Source organism: Topomyia yanbarensis, chromosome 1, assembly GCF_030247195.1.
Source record: "Topomyia yanbarensis strain Yona2022 chromosome 1, ASM3024719v1, whole genome shotgun sequence".
NCBI lineage: Eukaryota > Metazoa > Arthropoda > Insecta > Diptera > Culicidae > Topomyia > Topomyia yanbarensis.
Genome location: NC_080670.1, coordinates 194,507,811 through 194,532,398, shown reverse-complemented (window position 1 = coordinate 194,532,398; position 24,588 = coordinate 194,507,811). Strand labels below are relative to the sequence as shown.

General features: G+C 43.8%; 1 protein-coding gene across 9 annotated transcripts in view; it reads right to left on the bottom strand.

Annotated features, from left to right (window-relative positions):
• Nucleotides 1-1,104: 1,104 nt before the first annotated feature.
• The window catches only part of LOC131686024 (signal transducer and transcription activator), a 126,682-nt gene continuing 103,198 nt past the window's right edge, over nt 1,105-24,588 (bottom strand). For 4 of the 9 annotated variants that reach the window (XM_058970140.1, XM_058970177.1, XM_058970161.1 and 1 more), the window contains one exon: nt 1,105-12,618. In XM_058970140.1, the coding sequence (XP_058826123.1) occupies nt 12,141-12,618 (478 nt within the window). In that variant the 3' untranslated portion in view covers nt 1,105-12,140. The other 5 variants (XR_009304918.1, XR_009304916.1, XM_058970148.1 and 2 more) reach the window with 5 other exon arrangements.

Genomic DNA, 24,588 nt, shown 5'->3' with positions numbered 1-24,588 from the left:
GTTTCAACCGATTGTTACATGCACGTACCGAAAAAAAACCTTCGCTCTTTTCGTGTGAGTGTAGTAGATCGGTATTGGTAAATTCTCGTTAGGCTACTGTGCTGGTTCGGGAGTCGTGTAACAAGCTGCTATACATGAACAAGTAACCCTTCCTTCCGCACGGTGTTTTCACGCGATAGACGTCAAAATGCCTTCGAAAACACTTGCAGAACAATTGTCCAGGACACGACGCCTATGCCGAGGAACATCCCATACGTTTCCAGGACAATGCACTCGTTTAAACAGCACTCGAGGTAACCTTTCGATGCAGGAATCGGGCAATCTTTCGAGGAAACTTCGCAGCTAGAGTTACTTTCTTTTCGTGTTTCTCTGGCTTCGGGGTGTTGCGAGATGGCAACGTGACTATGCTCGCTCCTACAACCAACTGTTCGAGCCATTGGCCGAATTTCGAAAGTACGACTCTGTTCAGTCCCTGTCGATAGTACACCCAGCTCAGTCTTATAAATGGCGACAATCTCTCCGTCGGTCTGTGGAATAGCACTACGTTGCACATATACACATCCAGACCTAAAACTGGAATGGACAATTAATTTCCGTCTTCTAAAAAATATTTTCAGTGCCGCTAAAACTCCTGGCAAGACGACAACGTACCGTTTCCATTGCCTTTCCCTTGAGGCTTCGTTGAAGTCGAAAAATGCTTTCATCGTCGCTATATCCGCAAATCCTAGTCGAGTCTTCGTAATTTGCTAGAAAAAACTGCCATTTTTCTGGGCTCTTGGAAAATATGGGAAGTTCCTTGTTGACAGCTTGACGCATTGAAATTTGTCCATGACTTATCGGAGCAACCGCTACCAAATGGTTGGCACGCTGTCGCCTCGGGATTCAGTCCGCTGCCACCGGCTGAAATTCCGTCGAACATTCCATGCCGTTGTAAGTCTTCTACTTACAATCGGCTGGTAAGTAGATGCATACAGTGCAACCTTGCGGTAAAAACGCAAATTTGTGAGCGTTCTCCATCCAATCCCGGGGAAACACAAAGATCAGTTTACAAGAGTGTCATCAACGCCAAAGCTGAACTGAAAAAAACGCGCTACTACCACAGAGTTTGTTTAAAGATTTTACTTTGTTAAGCACAATACATATAATCTTACATTTTGCACGCGGTATTGATCTTCCTTCCGGAACTGTATCCATTTACCACTTTCAGTTTATTTTCAGCTGTTTGTTTTTTTCTTCAAATTGTTTTATCAACAACATTTAATATTAATTATCGTTTAGATTTAGTGTGTGTTTTAATTTTATTCACGTGTCTGTTTGTCTGTCCGTCTGTCAATATGTTTGGAGGGGAACGATTTAAATTATCTTGGTACCAATTCTCAGTTTCACACACGAGCACGTCGCCGTGCTCATTTTGGTTTCAGTTTCAATTCTAAAGGCATCGTGTCGTATAGCTCAAGTCTGTATCTATATAGGTGTCCCTCCGCGCAGTATGTACTATATAGGTATTCTCGTGTATAATAAAGGAATTCTTTGGACGTATACGATTCATATATTTGACTGTGGTTTGCAAGAGTTTTTTTTGGGTGAATGTGTAGATCTGTGAATCGTTGTAACCTCTACTATTTGGGACGATTCGTAAATATTTGCAGCGTTCGCTGACTGATACTGGTCTTATTTCATCCTTCTCATCATCTGCTAATCAAGTTTGTGGGCCCTTCGGTTCGGTAAAACTCCAATACATACTACTGTTTGTGAGTATAACTATTTGTTTTTTGTTCGTTTATGATTCATGATATAATAGGTGATAAAACGTGTTATCGTCTTTTCCTCAGGTATGCAATTTGCTGTCGCTTTCAGCAGCGTAAATGTGCCTGCTTCAGTTGAAATAATTTGTAATCCTCTTTCCGGTAGGGGGAAACGGTTATTTTCAATTGACTTTTTATAACTGCAATATTTCTAAATATCTTAAGTAAACTCGTTCCAGCTAACGCTCACAAGCGCCGTCAGTTTGTATACTCCAAATTCTCAGGAAATTTGTCCTATTCCGACTATGAAACCGATGGAATTCTCCAGGGATGCGCGGGTAAATATTTATATTTAATTTTATAGTTTCTTATCTTGGGAAAAATATTCATTTTCTGCTACTAAGATTGTTTCAATCAAAATAGGTTTTTAAAAAATCTTTCCAAACATCTTTTAAAATTCTTGCGTTGCGATCATTTGGCCTAACTACCTTCCTTGGAATTTAGTAATATGTGTAAAAAATTAGAACCATTGCGTTTGTTTTTTTTCTTCTCTTTCTTTCTTCGCGTAACGTTTGATACTAAAGTTGTAAAGCACATTGATTCAAAGACGTGTGATATTCTTATCGAGTATAGTTTAAACATACAAGTTTAATTTCAATTTTTTGTTGGAACAAACCAGCTGGGGGCCGTTCTCATTTGTATGGCACTATTCTTGGAATAGCTGAAATTCGTATTTTTTTTTTGCATATAAGATAAGAAAATATACACAGAACATTCATCTCACTCGTTTTGTTTTTAAATGTATATTTAGAGAACAGTGTTTAACGGCAAAGCAAAATTCTTCTCACGTTACGTTACTCATACAGCTCGTGGAGATTTTTTTGTTTAGCGGGACACATTTTTCTACATCAGTAAGACACATATTATGATAAAGGACGAACATTTTCTTGTCGTTCGTAAGTGCTTTTCATCACCGTTTAGCCACGGTTACGCATTCAAAATGTCGAAAAAACTTGAAATCGTTTTTCCGTGTCAGCGAGATGTGAGCCGATGTTGGCAACCGCGGTGTGTACGTCAAACGATTTGCAGGCCGCAGATACACGGAAAAAGTAGGAAATATATTTTTAGAAAATAAAAGCTCTAAAATTTGTTTTGTTTTCGTTTTTAACTACAAATTGCACCATTTTCAGTTACTGAAAATTATTATTCCACCGATTACTCTATTGACATGGGATTTTTCTTCTGCCGATAATTTAGATTTTTTTGTTTTATTCGTTGTATTAAAGTTTAGTTGGGAAAATTTCCACGTATCAATTTAAAACGTTCCTGCTCAAGTAATATCAGTTTTGAAACCATCGATTTTCTATTTGTCCTGTTGTTTATTTAGGATTAGTAAAGTGGAAAGGAAATCCATCAGCAGATTGCCACCCTGACTTATCACAAAATGAAAGCACAAAGAACACTCATGAATTTTCTCCTTCTATTGCGTGTGGTTCACTTCCAGCGACTACCTACCTTTTCAATGAATGGATAATGTCCGCAGGGTTTGCCCTTGTTGCACCTAACATTAATTGTTGCCGTAGTTTCACGTTTTTTTTTTGTAACGCTGACTGTCGCTCTAGTTCTTACACTAAACATCTCCCCTATTTCAGCAATCAAACTTTTGATTTTCGGCACGAAAATAAAATAAACTACAAAAAGATAAGTAACCATTAAACTAACACTAATCGTAACATCGAAATACCCTCAGTTACACAATAGAATGCATATATGTTATGAGCTAACAGTATCAAAATTTACAAAATTGTTTTCGCAACCGTAAAAAAGTACACTACACTGCCATTATGTTTTAAAAAAAGTAACGAATGTAACGTAACATCTACATGCTTTCAATCTCAGTTTTTTTCACTCCATTCACGTGCCTCTCAACAGAAAAAAGGTATGCAAACGAATCGGCTCGAGAAAAAAAAGTATCTTTAAAAATAAGGCACAAACATACAGTATAGACGATACCCAGAGGGGGAGCCACTACAAACTATCAGACGTAAAACTATTGTGTGTCTGTCTGTGTGTGTAAGAGTAGAAGGTAATATTTGATTTTCGTTCCAGCGATTAATGGGGGCGGCGGCGGCAGGTAGGTTCGCTGCAACCCACCACTCAGGTGTAGGACGACGCAAACATATCGATGTTTTCCAGCTCCAGATCGGCCAGCGGTTGGTACGGCAGATGGTTCACCACCTGATCGGTTTCCAGGTTGTATCTGCGGAATGTCCGGTGATGCGAGTTTTTATATAGATGGGTGTGTTGGATGGGTGAATTTGGATCCAAATATATAATTTCGGAGAAAAAAAAACACAAAAAAAGAAAAGTAAAATAATCGTTTGGTTGAGATATCTGATTGATTTCCAACAATGGAGAGATAAGTGTGCATTCATGAGACTACAAGTAATCTGAGTGCATTTGTTGGGCTAGTGCTGTTGAGTGCTGTTAGTATAAGTGTAGTGCTGAAAGCTAAAATACCAAATAAAGCAATTGAACGGACTACTACAAACTACTTTCTTACTGCATCTAGAGCATTGAAATATTCGATTTGAAAACTCCTTTTATAATATTAATTCTAGAGACTAGAGAGGAAGCACCCTCAACCTACAAAAAAAAGATTAATTTTTTTTGTCTCGTTCCTGAATAATCCAGCTTAGTTTTGATCTAGTCTTGAAAATCAAATTAATTTTTTATTCCGTCTAACATCCTTCCACAACATGCAAACAAACAACAACAAAACCAGAATTGGCGAATTTTACAATCAACTAAACAAAAGCAACGGTGCCATTTGACTGCTTAGGACTGTCATTCCCTTACGCGTTCCGATTTAAGTTTCAGTTTTCTTAATCTAACACACGAGGGGTTGCTGTCATTTCTAACTTTATTCTAATTCCTATATAGGGGTGGCGTAGGTAACCATGACCTTTTTGCATGGGATCAAACATTTATATAAAGAGTTTTGTTGATCGACAGAATAAAATAGAACTGCATTGTTATGCCTTATGACTTAAAAGTATACATCACATTTAGATTCCATTGTTTTGTTCGAGCATTGAGTAACAAAAATGTTTTCATTGATTCTTACTAGTCCTAGGTAGTTCAAAACAAAGGTTAAAATATCCCTTTTGGGTCGGTAAATCTGCTATCAATTTGAGTCATAAGACTGACCAGGACTGAACCAACGGAGCCCATTCATCTAACAGAATATTTTGAGTATGACAACATCAATCTGAACGGTAGGTAAAACTTTTTTTCCTGCATCTGGTATCGTTGTCAGTTGTAATAGTGTAAATTTGCAACTTGCCCTACGGTGGTAGCTCTGGAATAATATCTGGACAGGTATACAACTAATGCGGGAATTTGTTTATTGGATCCAAAATAGTAACTGCCTTTTGCGGAACATCCTTCGATTGGTTTGTCAAAAAAAGAACTAATCTAAAAACGTTCTGAATAAAATATATTTTTGGCATTGTTCGGACAAACGGCTATTCTACGCATTTTTTTCTCAGTGTATAGCTCGTATTTGACAGTCAAACCATTCGGAAAACTGAATGGAGTTAGTATGGATTACAGCTTAAATTCAACAACTGATTGAGTCAGAATCGGGTGAGAAAAGACGCTAAAAATAAGTCATTGAGATATTTGAAGAACTTATTTAGATTTCCAAGGAATTTAATTTGATTTGTAGGTACCAACACGCAGAACTTTATTTTTTCATCGATAGCATACTTTTCTATCTGCCTCTCGTTTCTTCTGTTGTAAATTTTATGCATTACACATATTCGGTCAATCCACTCATTGAATGCTTGAATTGAAAATCACAGCAGAATAAAAGAGAGGGGAATAGAATGTATGCTAACTGCATATTTTTAATTCTCAGTGCACATTACTTTTACAGTAAACGGTAATTTACGGCGGGTAGCCTAGTTTCAATAGCCTACCGATCGCCAGCATCTAGTTTAACCCGCCTAGCCGCCTTTTAGTTAACTGGGTACCTTCTGAAAATCAGGTATCGAGTTGGTACATGATTGAGTATCGCACAAATTCGATCGCATTGGAAACGAGCCTTTCGAACGAATGATCCGATTGCTGCGATTATCACACACACTTTTGAACCATGCTTCAGGCGTGTCGGTTTTGTTTCGAGTACAGTCGTGATTCGCTGGTTGGGCCACACCTTTGTCCAACTAACGAATTTGATTCGTTAGTTGGACCGACTGGCAGATGTCAAAAACTCTCGAAAAGAGACGTTAGTAGCGCAATTGTATCTGTTCACATCTCTAATAATTGTCAAATTGATTTTCAAAGCAAATTTGACATAAGATTTTGACATTCAGATACTTTTTAGTTGGACAATGGTCCAACTAGCGGAGGTCCAACTAAAAAGCGGTCCAGTTAAAAAGTGTCCAACCAGCGAATCACAACTGTACACCGCGTTTTGTTAAAGAGGAATTTTCGATTTCTCGTGTGAAATTGGGAAACGATAGAAGAGTGTAGTACACAATTTGCAGAAGTAGTGAAAGTAAAGCAGTGATTTGAAGAGCTTGTGACGAGACCTTTCGACGGAGAAAAGGACGCCATATTGGTGGAAGTAACAAAATGCGGTTATGACGGGGATACACCTTCAGGGACGAGGCTCCATAGCGAAATTAATTCGAGCGGCGAGGTGGGCAACAAGCCAAACGGATCAACTAATTTTTAATGGGGCATGGTGCTTGCATGCAAAGGCCGTTTCTTTAATTACAGCATCATCAACGTACGCTGCCCACACGATAGGACACCCGACGACGAGAAGGAAGCGTTCTATGCGAAGCTGGAGGAGGTGTACGACGGCTCTTCGCAACGGGACGTGAAAATCGTCATCGGTGATATGAATGCTTAGGTAGGACGGGAGGTAATGTTTAGACCGGTAATCGGGCCAAACAGCTTGCATAGCGTATCGAATGACAACGGCCAACGATGCGTGAACTTCACAGCCTCCCGTGGCATGGTAATCCGAAGTACCTTCTTCCCCCGCAAAGATATCCACAAAGCCACCTGACCAACGCACCGAAAACCAAATCGATCACGTTCTAATCGACGGACGATTCTTCTCTGATATCACCAACGGCTGGTAAATGCCTGGGCAATGCGCAATATAGACCCAGTGATTAGCCACAGTAGTCCTTAGCCTCTTGCCCAGGAACTCCTATCTCTACCTCCCCGCGGCGCCGACTGGGATGAGTAGCCATAAGAAAGTTCGGGTAGCCAACTCGTTGGGACTGTGCTCGTATGCTGACAGGGAATGGGGACCGTGTAGTGGCCGGCATACAATAGCGCTACGGATCTCCCGTTCCGGTGATATGGGCCCACCAAACGGGATAACCCCAATTCCAAGGCGTGAAGCGACCCGTGCCGAGGGATGAATTATCGGAGGGGGGGGGGGGAATTAAAAAGATGCCCGATCGTTAACGGAGCCTGTGGGGTACCTGGGCACCCCCCACAGTAAGCGTCTCTTACCACGTTAATGCGGAGCTCTGGCGCGGCGGACCTATTTTCTCGCGCAACTCGTGGGATTTAATATGAGTCAAGTTAAAAGTAATAAAAAAGGGTGCAATGATGAGGAGGAAATGATTACGGCTTTGAACCCCTTTGCCAAAGGGGGTCTGGCGAGCTCTCCCCCGACAGGGATTGACAGTGGAGTGACGGTGGCTGTAAACAACAGCACCGAGGGAGCAATGAGTGTGGTAGGAGATAGTACTACCAGCACGCTTGGCGGACCACTACCCGCGATGCAGGCGGTTAACAAGCAGCTGGATAGTATTATTGAGTTCACAAGCGGTAAAAACAACATCAGCAAGGAACTTAAACAAAACCTGCTGGTGCTCCGCCAGGCTGTTCGAGTCGCAAGACAAGAACAAGAAGCTTACATGAAGAGGTTGCCGGGAAGAGAGAAGGCCGATGGAGGTATGCAAACCGAGGCCTTCTCCTTCCAAGGTGGAGCGACGATGGCGCAGGAGGCGATAGATTTCAAAACGCTTGATGGAGGGCAAGGCCGCGAAGTTGAAGATCGGATGGTCAGCATGCCCAGTTACCATACCCCAGCCGCCTTCAGTGGACCGGTATTTTAAATGTCTGGAGCCAGGCCACAAGTCATACGACTGTAAGGGCCAAGACAGGAGCAAGTTGTGTCGCCGCTGCGGCGAGGAGGGACACAAGGCGCTGAAATGCGAGAGGGTACCCAAGTGCCTTATCTGCGCTAGTAAGAAGCAGGGCCGCAACCATGTTATGGGCGGACCTGCGTGTCCCTTCGGGGAGGCCGGAAAGAGGAAGCTATGGCATACGTCACTCAGCTGAATCTTAACTACTGCGCACCCGCTCAGCAGCTGCTGTGGCAGTCGGTATCGGAGTCGAGGACAGATGTCGCCCTCCTATCCGACCCGTACAACGTCCCTGCCGATAACGGCAACTGGGTGGCGGACGGGTCTAGGATGGCGACAATCTGTACAACGGGACGGTTCCCGGTTCAGGAGGTAGTACAGTCCTCTGCGGAGGGTGTCGCGATTGCCAAGATCAATGGTGTGTTCTATTTTAGCTGCTATGCCCCACCAAGGTGGCCTATAGAACAGTTTAACCAGATGATCGATAGGCTTTCGTCTGACACGGTGGGTCGGAAGCTGTTTGTCACAGCGGGTGACTTCAACGCTTGGGTAGTGGAGTGGGGCAGCCGCTGTACAAATAGTAGGGGCCAAGCGCTTCAGGAGACGCTTGCGAAACTCGACGCAGTGCTAGTCAATGATGGTTCCGCTTGCACATTTCGTAGGAATGGGGTCGAGTCGTGGATTGACGTAACGTTTGCCAGTCCGAGTCTGGTTCCAGACATGGACTGGAGGGTAGACGAGGGCTACACCCATAGTGATCACATAGCAATACGCTTTAGGATCAACTATGGTGTGCAGCATCCGAGGGCGGGTGGTAATCCCTGTCAGGTACGCGGGTGGAAGACCAATCACTTCGACAGCGAAGCTTTCGCCGCGGCCCTGAGACTGGAGGCCAACACCGACAGTCTAAGCGAGGATGCGCTGGTAGCTGTCTTATCACGCGCGTGCGACGCGACTATGTCGAAGAAAACCCTGCCAAGAAATGGCAGACGTTCGGTATATTGGTGGATGGCAGAGATCGCAGCCCTACGATCAGCTTGCCTACAAGCTAGACGAAAGGATGCAGCGAGCCCGCACCGAGGAGGTTAGAATGGACCGCCGTCAAGTGTTTCGTGCTGCGAAATCGGCCCTTTCACAAGGCCACCAAGAGCAGTAAGAGAGCAATTGTTTTGACAATTTGTGCGAGGATGCCAACGTGAATCCGTGGGGCGATGCCTACAGGATCGTGATAGCAACAGTGACTAGAGGAGAAGAACGCAGCACGAGCGAGGATGCTGCAGCACGCAACGAGACAGAATGAGGAGCGATACAAACAAGCACGGAACAGGGAAACCTCGGTCCTCTGAAGAAAGAAGCGCCAACAGGAGGAACGAGATCGCGAAGCGATGGAACAACTGAACTACATAAACGACACACGGACGTTCTACGAGAAGCTGAACAGTTCGCGCAAAGGCTACGTTCCACAAGCCGATATGTGTAGGGATTGACGGTGACGAAATCGAGATGGTCGACGAATTCGTGTATTTGGGCTCACTGGTAACCGCCGACAATGCGATACCAGCAGAGAAATTCAGAGACGAATCTTGGCGGGAAATCGTGCCTACTTTGAACTCCTGAGGACGCTCCGGTCGAACAAAATTCTCTGCCGCACGAAGTTGATTATCTACAAGACGCTGATTAGACCGGTGGTCCTCTACGGCCACGAGACCTGGACTATGCTCGTGGAGGACGAACACGCCCTTGGAATTTTCGAACGAAAGGTTATGCGTACCATCTATGGTGGCGTGCAGATGGAAGATGGAACGTGGCGCAGGCGAATCAACCATGAGTTGCATCAGCTGCTGGTAGAACCATCCATCGCGCATACCGCAAAAATAGGACGTTTGCGGTGGGTTGGACACGTCGTAAAAATGTCGGACGACGACCCGGTGATGATGGTTCTTGAGGGCGACCCTACAGGAACAAGAAGACGGTGCGCACAGCGAGCACGGTGGATAGAGGACGACCTGCGGACCCTTCGAAGACTGCGAGGCTGGCGACAAGCTGCAATGGACCGAGTGGAGTGGAGACGGCACAGTTAAAGGCCGCGATTGTGCCACTTACATATCACGTGGACAGAATCGCTACCTAGCGTTCTTCTGGGAATAAGATCCTTACTGATAAAAGAACTGCAGGCTTCGTCAGCCGAGGCTACCTTTACGGAACGACACATAGTTTGCCCAGTGCATTTTTCACTGAAGTTCCCACCAAACCACTAACACTAGAGTTGGTTATGGACCTCAAGACGACCATGATCAAACTACGACCGACATTCATGAGCAACAAGTCCAAGCATAAACCCTACATCCAGAAGGAATTAGCTGCTTGTTCATACGATTTCACTGAAGTTGGCGCACTCAACTTCCACTAACACCACCGTACGAAGGCCCGTAAAGAGTACTAGCCGTTTCGTTAAGTTGCTCGACGGATAACACGGAAAAGAACACCACTTCTCTCTCGATATAAGTAATACAATTCGCGCTTTGATTATACTGATGACCACTTGATCGATTCCAACGACTGTCTTTTTCCGAATTAGTTAAAACGAAGAAATTCCTCCAGTAAAAAGGCAGCATTTCCAAGTAGCACATGACACCAGGCTGAGACAGCACTGAAAGGAACCATTTCGTTACTGTCAAGTTGCGGAGAAATCGAACAAAAATTAGAAGGTAAACGGCGAAGAAGAGATACTAGTCGCGAAACTAGCGCTTGACGAGCGTGAAAATATCAGAGAAAGGGTAGAAAATAAAAACAGAGCTGCGTGATGGCAGATTGGAGTTACATTATTTTGAGAAATTTCCCAAAAAAACGCACATCATGTACGTCTATAAAATAGGCCTTTCCGAATTTCTAACATTTTCAGGCCGATACAGACTTATCGGAATTTTATCAAATATTCGTGCATAATTAGAAGAAATAAATTCGATTTAGAATATTAATATGAGGAACTCGAGATATAGCATCGTTCCCGCCTTCAAGCCAGCAATGACCTAGTAGAAAGGGTTGTTAGTGATTAAAACTAAACACTTACCATAGCCATCTGGATGAAACAATTATTAATAACAGTAGAGACTGATCTGTAGAAAACAAAAACGCAACAGCAACACAAAATAAAACTTATCTACTCGCTGCTAGCTCAGTGAAAACGAGTTGCTCAACTTCTATTATCATTTATTGACTTCTATAATAAACAACAAAAATTTTAAAGGCCTACGATATAATCTTAAAAGTACTACCATTTTGATAACAGTAACAAAGCAAAATAAAGCGAAAAAAAATCACTTCAAAATACATACTAATAGTTTCAATACAGATTGCTGCCCGGGCAGACTAATCGCAGAGCCGAATTTCTCTCGTATTCTGCAGCGCATCCAAGGATTATCGTTCTTGTTGACGTATATGCTAGGCTGTTACACACTTTCATCAAAATTCATTCGTACACATCACAGTCAATCGTATCGCTTATGGCCACAACTTTTCCTTTCCCCATGTCTAAATTACTGTTCATCAAACTGTTGAGCAAAAACAAGGCCCTTTTTCTAGGAAGTGTTGTACAGTTACAGTTACAGAGTTGCCGGGCGGGGTAAGGCATGTGGTGACTCCTCTTCTCTTGTTCAAGGTAGATGGAAGAATCGGTTAGGTGATGGTGGTTTAAAACAGGAACCCAGTAGGTATCTAAGTAGTGAAATATTTTTCGTTACTAATCATCAATCGAGAAGGACACGGATAAGCCACATCTCACATTTCGTTAAATTTGCTACCAATTCCATGCTAATCCACGATCTTGAATTATCCTGAACAAGACGATTATCTAAAAACCTGAAAATTGAAATTTGCGATCAAGAAAATTGGCACTTTCAAGCTAGCTAAACGTTTCGTGTCAAATAAACGAACATAATAAACAAAATTTTGTCAGTAATAAAACTGTTTGCTCATTTGAATCTTTGAAGATCTATTTTGCCTGTTTGCTAGCTTTAACGTGAAAATTCCTAACAGATTTTAGATTGTTACTTGGCTAAATAAATTTCAAACGGACTGAAATTGGAAACCAGGGTCTCGTTTCCAATGCAAGTCACACCATCCACATACACCCAACTGTTTCCCCCCATATCATCGAATACAAAATGTACTTGCACTTCGAACGCGGTGACCGCAGCACGCACCACCACTCTCCTTAGGTCTCACTGGTCGCCGGTGCACTACTACCGTTGCTGCTCACAATGAACAGATTGCTATTCAGCTGATCGATGGAATCATCATCGACGGGACCTCCCTGGTAATCGGCCAGCATGCTTTCCACCAGTTTCTGAATGGTTTCGTCATTGGCCGAAGTCCGCAGCGTCAGTGAGTTGGTACTGGCCCTCATTGGTTGATCACCATCGCGATCAGCGCCGCTGGTGTCGCCACCGTCGAACTGTTCCACACTGGCAGGAAGCGCCGGCGGAGGTTGTTGTTGCTGCAGGGGACTAGTGACGCGTGGAAATTTCTGTGCCGGACCCTGCGGCGAGGTATCCGAGAAGGCAGGCGATCCGATACAGGCATAGACCGTTCCACCACTGGACGCGTTCTGTGTTCCGATCATCCCGTAGCGGAACTCACCGAGTATGCTCGGTCGGGAGGCGCTCCGTTCCCGGTAGGTCACATCGGTAATTCTGTGTAGAGGTTGGTGATTCGGAGGTGTCAGGGAGAGGCGGAAAGTATACAGTAATAGACGTGTATCAGTGTAACGGGAAGGATTGAACGAAACACAAAAACGGGAAAATCACAAATCGCACCTACTGTTGGCTGTTTTTGATGGGCGATTTGATGGTGTGTAGCTTGCGGCGATTTTGAATAGCCTGAGAGCATGGGATGGACAGCAGCAGCAGCAGTGACAAACGGCACGGCACTTAAAAAGGCGCTAGGCGATGGATGGTTTGGTTTTAATGAATTTGATTATGTGTGAGGGCGAAATCAATGCGTTTTTGGCTGAAATGAGCGGACATACGGACAGGTACCCTCGGACGAAAAGGACGGTACGTACACACAAACAACGACGAATGCCGACGGACGGGAAACCCATGCCATTTTATTCACTCTTTCCAATTTCCATTAACTACCTCGGGCAGAATAACCGTTCGACACCTGTTTTAATAGGGAGACAACAGTTCCGTACCTATTTTCGTTTAAAGGAGCAACAGTTCTGTACCTTGAAAGCGGCTACAGTTCTATACCTAAAAATTTTGTTGCTTCGATTATAAACCTTTAGGGTCTTTCGCCTCATTTAGGTTTAGAAAATTCTAACCCGACGTGCAGGTTTTGGACATTGACCATTTATCCAATGAGTTATTTTGAATGAATTTTCGAGTATAGCGCAATAAGGTAATCGACTTCAACCCGAATTTCATTCCGGCTCCAGCGACACAACCGATTCTAATCAATATCTGGCTGGTTTAACTAGGTATAAACGCATATGAAGCGTAGCAGGGGGGCCCGGAATTAGTTGGCGGTGTTTCCAATGTTCATTTTATATCTCTTAGGTTTAGGTTTGAAACATCGTGTTAAATAAAGCGCATTACATTAAATGGCAGGCTGTCGGCCACATCCTAAAATTTTATCAAAAAGTTTGAATTCAGTTTTGTAGATATAAGACGTGGAAACTGCCAACTTCCAGATCCGGAGCAAGTTGACGGACACGTAAAAAATAAGCAACCAAAAAATCCCTAGTAACAAGGTTTTATGGTATTTTTATAGCCACTGATGAAGCGCTTGTAGCGTGCTATAAAACTTTGTTACTTGGGTAGTAATTACTCCAGAATTCCTGATAGAACCTTTCAGACGTCTAATAAATGAAACTGTAAACCAACCGATTCCAGCCATTAATTAATTCCGTTCAATAATGGCTAATAAATATCGATCATGAAGGATTTACTAGCAGTCAGTAGAATCGAGCTGCGTTAGCCTAGTAGGAACGAAATTTGACCTTATATACCATATTTTCTCTACCATCACACCCGTAGGGCTGTTGCATCTGTGCTAATTTTTCTTGCTAAATCTTGCATTTATTATAGTTACAAATAACATTTTCTATTGACTAGATTATTAGTTACGTTATTCAACATCATTTTGGCTAGAATAATAAAAAAAACCATGGTCACATTTTTCTATTACGTATACATGTTTTTTTATCGGTATAATTTGACTAGAGAAATTTATCTATTCACCCTGTAATATCTTTCGTTGATGGTCTATTTTCTCGCCTACTATTCCACTAATTCTCTACTCTCTGTCGCTAGCTGGTTCAATTTTCCGAGACTACACCTGCTTGTTTCACTATGGTTTTTTGGCATGTTAATTGTTAGTAAAAAGCTAGCTTTGGTAAGGTGTCTTGCTAGTGGTGAAATTAGTAGTACAGGTTTAGTGACTAGAGATGCATTATAGTGCTATTCTGATAGCTGCGCGCAGTTGTTGAAAATTGTACAAAAACAAGGAAAGAGAAAAAAACGCATGGGAAGAAAAAACAGGTTGATTTTTTTGGTATTAGCGCGTTTGTTCAAAGGCTTAATTGTTAGACATAGACGACGAACTATCGTGCAACAATTAATGTGAAATAGAGAGAGAGAGTGTAGTACAAGGGTGAAAATTGACACGGGTTCATAGCTGGTATTGAGAACTCAAAAGGGAATTTAAAAAGACATGTCTCATTCAGAGAGGAAACAGAAATGTTTTACATATTTAACAAGTTTTCATCATTGAAATGCATAATATAATGGATCACATGACAAATGAAGTGTTGTAACAAATTTAGCGTGCTGCATTGGTGATTCTTGAGCCGAAAAACGATTGCTTGCGTATAATTTAAAGGAACCAATTCTATACCTATTTTGATATATCAATTGAAGTCTCTACACAGGAACCGAAAGGAATATTTCACCACGACTTCACCAACGACTTCAGGTGGTCATTCTCGACAGCTCGCTAGTACAGTCAACATTGGAAAATATCTTTGCGATGAGCTTCGTGCGAACTTAGTCGTCAACTAAAATTTTATAAACGGTGAGCAAACTAGAACTTAATTGCCTTCATAACCACATTCACATTTATTGTCGTTACGCAATAGAATTTAGTTTGAACGATCTCTTGAAGTAGACTGATCCTCCAGAAACAGCAAAAACCGCCTTTCATTATTTATTTAGTTCAACATCAATTTCATGATAACACTGAATCAACAATTTGCCTCCACAATACTCGATTTGTAGCTGCAGCTCTCCGACGTCGGTTACGCCCACCACTCGCCAAAATCACGTTCCACCTGGTCCGCCCATCGTGCTCTCTGCGCTCCTCGCCTTCTTGTACCAACCGGATCAATAGCGAGCACCATCTTTGCAGGATTGTTGTCCGGCATTCTTGTAACATGCCCTGCCCACCGTATCCTTCCAGCTTTGGCCACCTTTTGGATACTGGGTTCGCCATAGAGTGCAGCGAGCTCGTGGTTCATCCTTCGCCGCTCGAAAACTCCTAACGCTTGCAGGTCCTCCTCGAGCATGGTCCAAGTCTCGTGCCCGTAGAGAACCGCCGGTCTTATAAGCTTTTTGTACATGGTTTGGTGCGGGGGTGAATCTTTCTTGACCGGTTTCTTCTGGAGCTCACAGTAGCCGACTTCCACTGATGATGGGGCTCACGCTATTGTCACCCGTTAACAAGGATCCTAGGTAGACAAAATCCTCCACTACCTCGAAGGTATCCCCGTCGATCGTATCGCTGTTTCCTAGCCGGATCCTGTTGTTTTCGGTTCCGCTTACCAGCATATACTTTGTTTTGGACGCATTTACCACCAGTCCGACCTTCGCTGCTTCGCGTTTCAGGCGGGTGTACAGGTCTGCCACCGTTTCAAATGTTCGGGCGATAATGTCCATGTCGTCCGCGAAGCATACGAATTGGCCGAATTTCGTGAAGATCGTGCCCAGGGCTGTTGAAACCCGGCTCGTCGCATCACACCTTCCAGAGCGATGTTGTCTCAGTCCCCGTCGAGATTCCAATGGACTGTTTTGTACACCGTCCATCGTTGCTTTGATCAGTCGAGTCAGCTTCCCGGGAAAACTGTTTTCGTCCCAAAACCGCCTTTATTGATTTATTAATTTAACGGCTTTAACCTACTGAGTGCTTCGCCGTTCGAATTTCAGTACCGCATTGTAATGTTGTTGATGTTTTGTTGCGCAGGTATAGTCGTTCCTGGAGAAAGGATGTAGTCGAATCCGTCACAGCTGGTTGAGTAGTTCCGCGTCCTTATAAGAGGCCAGCAACATTTCTTCTCGGGCGTGGTCGCTGAAGAGCGGCTGTCCGGACAGTTCACTATATGGAACATTCCTTAGTTCGGGTTCCACATGTAACGCATTTTGGTGAGGGACACGCGATACGGTGTAACCTTTACCAACTCTGAGCCGCAACAGTACTCGTTGTTCTCTCCAATCGGACCGGTCTGTTCAGCGGTCGGGCGTGCCTTTGGGTGCGCTGAAGGTGTCCGGTGCTGCCATGCCAGTAATCCCTAACATCAGATGTCCCAAAGTATCTGTGGCTGGGATAAATCGGATGAGACAACGGCGAGCGTCTCCCCCTGCCCACCAGGCGATCAGCCTTTTCCTTGCCATCGATGTTGCAGAGCAGTGAGTTGGTCATACTCGGCCTCGATAACCTGGATGAAAAGGTGGCGGGACACAAGGGCGAATATGGCTCCGCGATAACCGACACCCGCGTAGCGAACACAGAGCATAACGCTGGTAGCCGCCCCTATTTTACTTACTCCTATTCCGAACTCATCACAGATCATGGAGCCATCAGTGCATACCCAAACGTGACTCGTATACTTGGTAGCCATGAGTCGTTTATATTAGAGCCAGGCCTCCCTGACGGCGGCGCCAACTCTGTAGACAAACTTGTGTCCAGATTGGGATCGCAGTGGTGCCAGACCCTGTCATGAACCTGATGTAGACGGGCAATTGATCCAAGTCTATATATTTGCGAAGGATCTCGGTGACCGTCCGTAACAGGAAACAGTCCTCTTCGGCTGTCCGCAGCGCGGATTGTTCCGTTAGATAGGGGGCTTAAAATGTTGACAACGCCTTCCATATTAGAGGACGTCAGCTCTACCCCGTAAAATACCTTGCTGTGGATTAGCGCCTAGCTGATATTCAGTGCAATGCGGCGGTTGCAGCGCTTGTGCCGAGAGCTGATCATTTTAATTAGCCACAACCGACTCCGGCACTCGGCTTTGAACCATTGAAAGTGTGGCTTTACAAGTTCTCGTGCTGGGACTAGGAATCGAGTCAGGGGTGAGCCGATTGAGTTTTTAAAATTTCATTATTTTTCTGGGCACTCTAGTGAACACCAAAAACAACTGACTGGTACACAATGCTGTCTCGGTTAGCCAAGCACAGAAGTCGCTGACGAGTATAGGGAACCGAGCTCTTGTTTTTTGACATTGGAACCAAACGCCTGTGAGTATGCAACCGTTATATTTTTTTTCCTAAAGGAAGTCGGTGTCAGTTACTGATGAGAGGAACTCGAAACATTCAAATCCAACTTCGTCGTGTAAGATTTTGTGCTCTTAAGCGCAAATTATAACATCCATTTTTTTTCCTTTATCAGATCATTCATTGAAAATATGTCAGCCGTCAGTCGGCAGCTGCGTCATCTTCAGCACTATCAACATTAATAATGCTTCTTATTTTAAAACCCGTACTTGCGTGGTTGATCATATCCATTTGACATCCACTGCTTGCCTCGCAGACCCAAATCCAATCTGGGCATATGATAGGCAACGATTCTATTCGTCATCAGCCATCACAAACACTGAACACACAATGTCCCTGTCCGAAAGTGTCCTGACTCTTTTGACAATTGAAGCTAATAACACCTTTCATCATTGGATCTGAAACCCAGTCAGGACGTGATATAGAACAGAATCCTGGTTTTCACTGCCTCAGCCCTCAAAACGTTTCCAGATGCTTTCCGTGGGCTAAAAATTGTTTCGCTTGAACAACTTGATCTCCTGGATTAGTCCGATCCTCCGGTAAACTTAGTTACCAGCCAAAACCGTATTTCTTTCCTCGCTGGTTTACGCGGTCATTGTAGCGTCCCCGAATAATCTATTATCTTTTCAAAACTGAGCACAATCTTAGACTGATTGGTCCACGGATCTCAAAGATAAACCTATTTTCTGCGATCGCCAGCCAGTTGGCATGTGGTTCGAAATATCAGATGCCAGCTTCAGATCAGATACTTTCCTTACCAAACAGTTCCGTGATATGTCTTCACTGTGTACAAATGTCGTCTCCAGTTCACTCAGTCCATGGCTATTTCTCACTGGCTTAGGCAATGCACGAAGACTCCTCAGATCCCCTTAAACTGTTATATTGTTATACTGAGTGACTTCAACTTACCTGGCTTGACGTGGTGCCAGGCAAGTAATGAACACCTATTCTCCGACAAATTTTCAAGCGGTTTATTCCGACGAGGATCTTCCTCTACAAGAAGTCGATGCTTCCGACAATCTCACTCCTTCTCTAGGACGAATCATAAACCGAATTTGCGTCGATAATTCTACCATTCTTGCAGTAAATTCCAATACTATGCTATATTTCACCCTAAGGAGGAAAATTTGGTAAAAACCAAAATTTCTCACTAGGGTGAAAATTTGTTGGTAAAAACCAGTCTTTGTACAGGAGGGCACAAATCCTTATTTCATACTATGTTGCGTTTCGGCTTCGCCTCATCAGAAACCGACACTAACACATTGTCGGAATAGATTAGCGCCGGCTTGACGCAAATCCCTTAAAACTAAAACACACTATGTGTTTCAATCAAACGACTGATCAAACGTGATGTCCCGTTCGAGCAGAAGTTCTGTTTATGCCGATGAGACACAAGTGAAGCCGAAACTTGTCTTGGCTTAGCAGGCCTATGCGAAAGCACTATGCTATATTTCACCCTAAGGAGGAAAATTTGGTAAAAACCAAAATTTCTCACTAGGGTGAAAATTTGTTGGTAAAAACCAGTCTTTGTACAGGAGGGCACAAATCCTTATTTCATACTATGTTGCGTTTCGGCTTCGCCTCATCAGAAACCGACACTAACACATTGTCGGAATAGCCGGCGCTAATCTATTCCGACAATGTGTTAGTGTCGGTTTCTGATGAGGCGAAGCCGAAACGCAACATAGTATGAAATAAGGATTTGTGCCCTCCTGTACAAAGACTGGTTTTTACCAACAAATTTTCACCCTAGTGAGAAATTTTGGTTTTTACCAAATTTTCCTCCTTAGGGTGAAATATAGCATAGTGCTTTCGCATAGGCCTGCTAAGCCAAGACAAGTTTCGGCTTCACTTGTGTCTCATCGGCATAAACAGAACTTCTGCTCGAACGGGACATCACGTTTGATCAGTCGTTTGATTGAAACACATAGTGTGTTTTAGTTTTAAGGGATTTGCGTCAAGCCGGCGCTAATCTATTCCGACAATGTGTTAGTGTCGGTTTCTGATGAGGCGAAGCCGAAACGCAACATAGTATGAAATAAGGATTTGTGCCCTCCTGTACAAAGACTGGTTTTTACCAACAAATTTTCACCCTAGTGAGAAATTTTGGTTTTTACCAAATTTTCCTCCTTAGGGTGAAATATAGCATAGTGCTTTCGCATAGGCCTGCTAAGCCAAGACAAGTTTCGGCTTCACTTGTGTCTCATCGGCATAAACAGAACTTCTGCTCGAACGGGACATCACGTTTGATCAGTCGTTTGATTGAAACACATAGTGTGTTTTAGTTTTAAGGGATTTGCGTCAAGCCGGCGCTAATCTATTCCGACAATGTGTTAGTGTCGGTTTCTGATGAGGCGAAGCCGAAACGCAACATAGTATGAAATAAGGATTTGTGCCCTCCTGTACAAAGACTGGTTTTTACCAACAAATTTTCACCCTAGTGAGAAATTTTGGTTTTTACCAAATTTTCCTCCTTAGGGTGAAATATAGCATAGTGCTTTCGCATAGGCCTGCTAAGCCAAGACAAGTTTCGGCTTCACTTGTGTCTCATCGGCATAAACAGAACTTCTGCTCGAACGGGACATCACGTTTGATCAGTCGTTTGATTGAAACACATAGTGTGTTTTAGTTTTAAGGGATTTGCGTCAAGCCGGCGCTAATCTATTCCGACAATGTGTTAGTGTCGGTTTCTGATGAGGCGAAGCCGAAACGCAACATAGTATGGAGTAAATTCCAAGCTGAAAGCATCTAATTCCCAGGACCCAGATGGTATTCCCTCGATGTTTATCAAAAAAAGCATCCGCGGGCTTCTCGAACCACTTCGGCGAGTCCTCGAGCTATTATCTAGTACTGGAATATTCCCTTCCTGCTGGAAAACAGTCCACATGTTTTCAATCCATAAAAAGGGAAACAAATAACACAATTACACTTGTCGGGGAATCTCGTGTTTGAGTGCCGCATCAAAACTATTCGAGCTGGTTGCTTTTGGATCCCATGATCTTTCTCTGTTAAAACTATATTGCAAACGACCAACACGGTTTTATGGCTAAACCATCGACAATGGCAAACCTACTCTCGTTCACAACATATGTACTCGATGGATTCGCTGACGGATTGCACACCGATGCTATTTACATGGATCTATCTGCAGCCTTCGACAAAATCAACCATGTTATCGCAATAGCGAAGCTGGACAAGCTTGGTATTCATGGTCTATTTCTGCGCTGGCTTCGATCCTACCTCGATGGAAGACAACTCCAAATCAGGCATCCCGCAAGGAAGCCATCTCGACCCAGTAATATTCCTTCTCTATTTTAATGATGTCAACATTTCTTTTGCGACGTCATGAGAACTTCTCAATAATACTGAATAAAACCGATGCCGAGTTTCTCCAGAGTTTATTGAAGAGCTTTAGTACGTGGTATGATCTTGGTTTCAAACCCGAGTTAAAGCTCAATCGTAATGTTCACGCGGAAACGCCATCCGATTCAGTTTAACTACCATTTTTTCGGCTCATGGATTCGGTACTAACCACATACTTAATATATCGTGGTTAAGGCATCAAGACAGCTTGGGTTCATCTTCTAGAAAATCGTACCACTCATGTCAATCATCGCTTTTCTTATCACAGCTTCTAAAACGATATATTTTGTGTACTAAAAGAGCACATTATCTAGGCGCAACCCATTTCGAGATTCAAAAGGTCTCAAGTATGCTGACGAAGCACATCACTCGTTCCATTGTCGCTTTGATCAATCGTTTCAGCTGGTTCAGGAACCCGTATTCATGCAATCTATGTTGTAGCTGATCCCGATCGATGGTAATTGCTCTGAAATCTATAAACAGGCGATGAGTGGGTACGTTGTATTCGCGTATTATTTGTGTAGGATTTGTCGAATCGCGAATAATTGGTCCGTAGTAGAGCGCTTGATGTTGCCCTACGGTAATAAACGGCGACAAAGAATTTGGGAAAGCACCTTGATGGAGGCGTTTAGCAATGCGATTGCAAGGTAGCAACAGAAGTTTAACTGCATCACAAAAGAGCTGCTCTAAATCTGGAAATCAACACGATTCACAAATCTTTATCTTTAGATGTTCTACCCTGCTCCGCTTTCTCTAGCATTTCTCCTTCCAGAACGCTACTTTACAGGCCAAATGAGTCCTCTCTCTCATAAACTAGCTTATGCACACACTCTGAATCATGCCCCTAGCCTTAGCACGTCCATGAAGCTCCGATCCGTCCTCTGCATCACTCAGCGAGTCCTGGCTCTCGTGCGCCGACCGGGTTAGTGTGCCGCCTCCTCGTCGTCAGGATTTGTCCGCCGTCGCTAGTGAGAATCGACCAGAACGCCAGAACCAAACTGATCAGCTTTCAAGTGGCAATCAAAAAAAACAAAAAAATTATCCAGAAGAACAATCAGCTCAAATGCCCAGCGGGTATATTGATCCTCAACCTACCGATCTCCTCCTGAAACTGAGGGAGATTTCCTCCTGAGGGTCAGGTATCTGTCGTCAGCTGCGCGCGGCCCCTGGCTGATTCTTGCGCTCTTCTCATCGTCAGCCCAATCTTGCCCTTTAGATCCTCGTATGGGTGGCATTCAGCAATGTGATTGAACGATAGTCTCAGTGATCCAGCTTCCTTTTTGTAGATGGAGTACACTATACTCCTTCAACCAGTCCCTAGTAGAATGCTCTAACCAATGCATCTCTTCCGTGTTTGTTTGAGCAGCTCACAAGGCAGTTGATCATTGCTGGCTGCTTCCACGCATCGATCACCGCGCACTTCTTCGTGAAAAGCTTGTGACTTGTGGCGCATAGCCTTCGCGCGAGCTCTGCACCTTCCTGTAGGATACAGCTGCTCCATTACCTCTATTTTCATTATGGATGATAACCTTAGGTCATTCGTCAGTTTTCAGGTTAGAGAAATCTCTTTTAGAAAACTCTCACCCTAAGTACAGGGTTGGGGATCGAATTTAGATGAGTCGCGTACATACGATTTACCAACTATGCTATGTCCGCCCTCCATCAGTATGATTTTCCTGTAGCCTCTTATTTCGTCAGAATACCGTGTAGGTACGAGCATTTGTGATGTTGGAAAAGAATTTTCCGTTGATTTGAACGTGATCAATTCAGGTGGCCTTGTGGGGAGCGTCGTGCGGGAAGATGTTTCGGACTACCATTTCTTGGGAGATCGGGAAGTTCGTTTGCCATTGTCCGATGTAACGGTGTAACACCGATCACGCTCCAGCTGCAGGTAAAATGTCTCTTTCTTGTCCTCTGGTCTCACTTCGTAAGGGCAGTGCACGTTGATGATGCTGTAGAAGAAGAAAAGGCCTTTGAACCCCACTACACACATCCATTAACTGAATCGTTTAATCACGCGTTGGTGCATCTTACCCAGCACTATAAAGGAGATTCTCAGCTCGTTCATTGTTCCGCCGCTCTGGTGGAATGTAGCCGCTTGAAGCCCACTTTTTAACACTTTATGGAACGCCAAGACTTCAAAGTGGCGAGTCTCGCCATTTATGATGCGGTCGAACACTCCTGAAGCCAAACGACACTTTCTAAGTTTCCAATCGCAGTCCTTTCTTCGTCGTGTGAGTCTTTGCTGATTGTTTTTATCCGTATTTTCTTCCTGATTTTGCGTTGTAGCGTTTGGCGGCTTGTTGGGCGAGGACCTACCCCTTTTTCTGTTCGTATAGCCACTACGTGGGGTTTCTTTGTTGTCCACATTAGTTGAGTAGTACGCAGCCTAGCACCGGTTTCGGGTCGTCGGGGTGCCAGAGAACCCTTCTGGTTGGCCCGTTGAGCAGGTAAGGTCCAACGCCGGGGACCTATTCGTGTAGATCGGGATGAAACGAGGAGCTAAATGGCTTACGGAAACAAACATCGGCAGAAATCTACTGCCGCGGAATTCACAGTAGGGTAGATTCACCGCCATGGACTATCCGACTATATCGAGACGAATATGGGAGCTAATTGGCTCACAACACAAACACCGGTACCGAGAGAAATTCCGCTGCCGGGGAACTCTCAGTCGGAGTAGGATAGTTCAGAACCGGATAAAATCCGAGTCGATCTCGATAAATCTGGGCTAAATAGCTCAAGGAAGCGGGTATCGGTGTCGGGAGACATTCCTTCGTCGGAGAGTTGGGCGAATTCACCGCCGGGGACTAGCCGAGTGGACCATGGCTGGCAACTGAATGACTCGTGGAAACAGGAGCTATATAGTTCATGGAATCAGCATCTAAATGGCGCACTGCGACGAGAGCCAGATGGAGACAAAAAGCAAGAGAAGAATCGATAACGGGCGCAATATCCTAACTAGAACGACGGAGAGTATCGTGTAAGCGATATTAAAGATCGTTATGATTCGATAGTTAGTATACATACTAGAGAATATGGCCCTTTTTGTAGTTAGCTTATGAGGCCATCTAGCCAATCATAAGGCGTTGAGTATTTCCCCAGATCATCCGGATCACGCAATAAATTGCTTCGCATAACTTGTCTATCTCAACATTTCGAAGCTCGACCGGGAGTCCATTCTTCCCACTGACCGCACTGTTCAGCTCTGAAATATCATTTCATACTTCGCCTAGCGTGGATGCTTATGTATCAATTCTAGCGACCTGTCAGTCTTTCGCGATCGATAAAAATCTCCAGTCGCTAGTTCTCTAGTTCCAGCTGCAATTGTTTTGGGTTTTGAAAAACGAATCGACTTCCGTTCAGAAATTACATTTTTCCTGCTCCAACTAAGCGTGACTATAAATAACAGTCTACACCAATAAGACCAATAAAAAATATCCCTGGAAATATTGGGCTGACAATTCCAAAAAGCCTGGAGAGGAACTTTTGGAATTTCGAGTCTAGATTACGGGTTGGACTGTAAATGAACTATTCTTTCAGAAATATAGACAACGTTTCGACTTACTAGCTCACGTAACAGTACTCTCAAATCACCAATGTAGCAATGCAGCAAGCCTACACTAAGTGGGACTAACAAAAAACAAATCAGCGTTGTGGAAGATAAGGATGCTACGTTCAAAATTCACCAAAAACAAAATAGGAATGATACTCTTTATACAGTAGGATGAATCAGCAAACAGGGGTTGT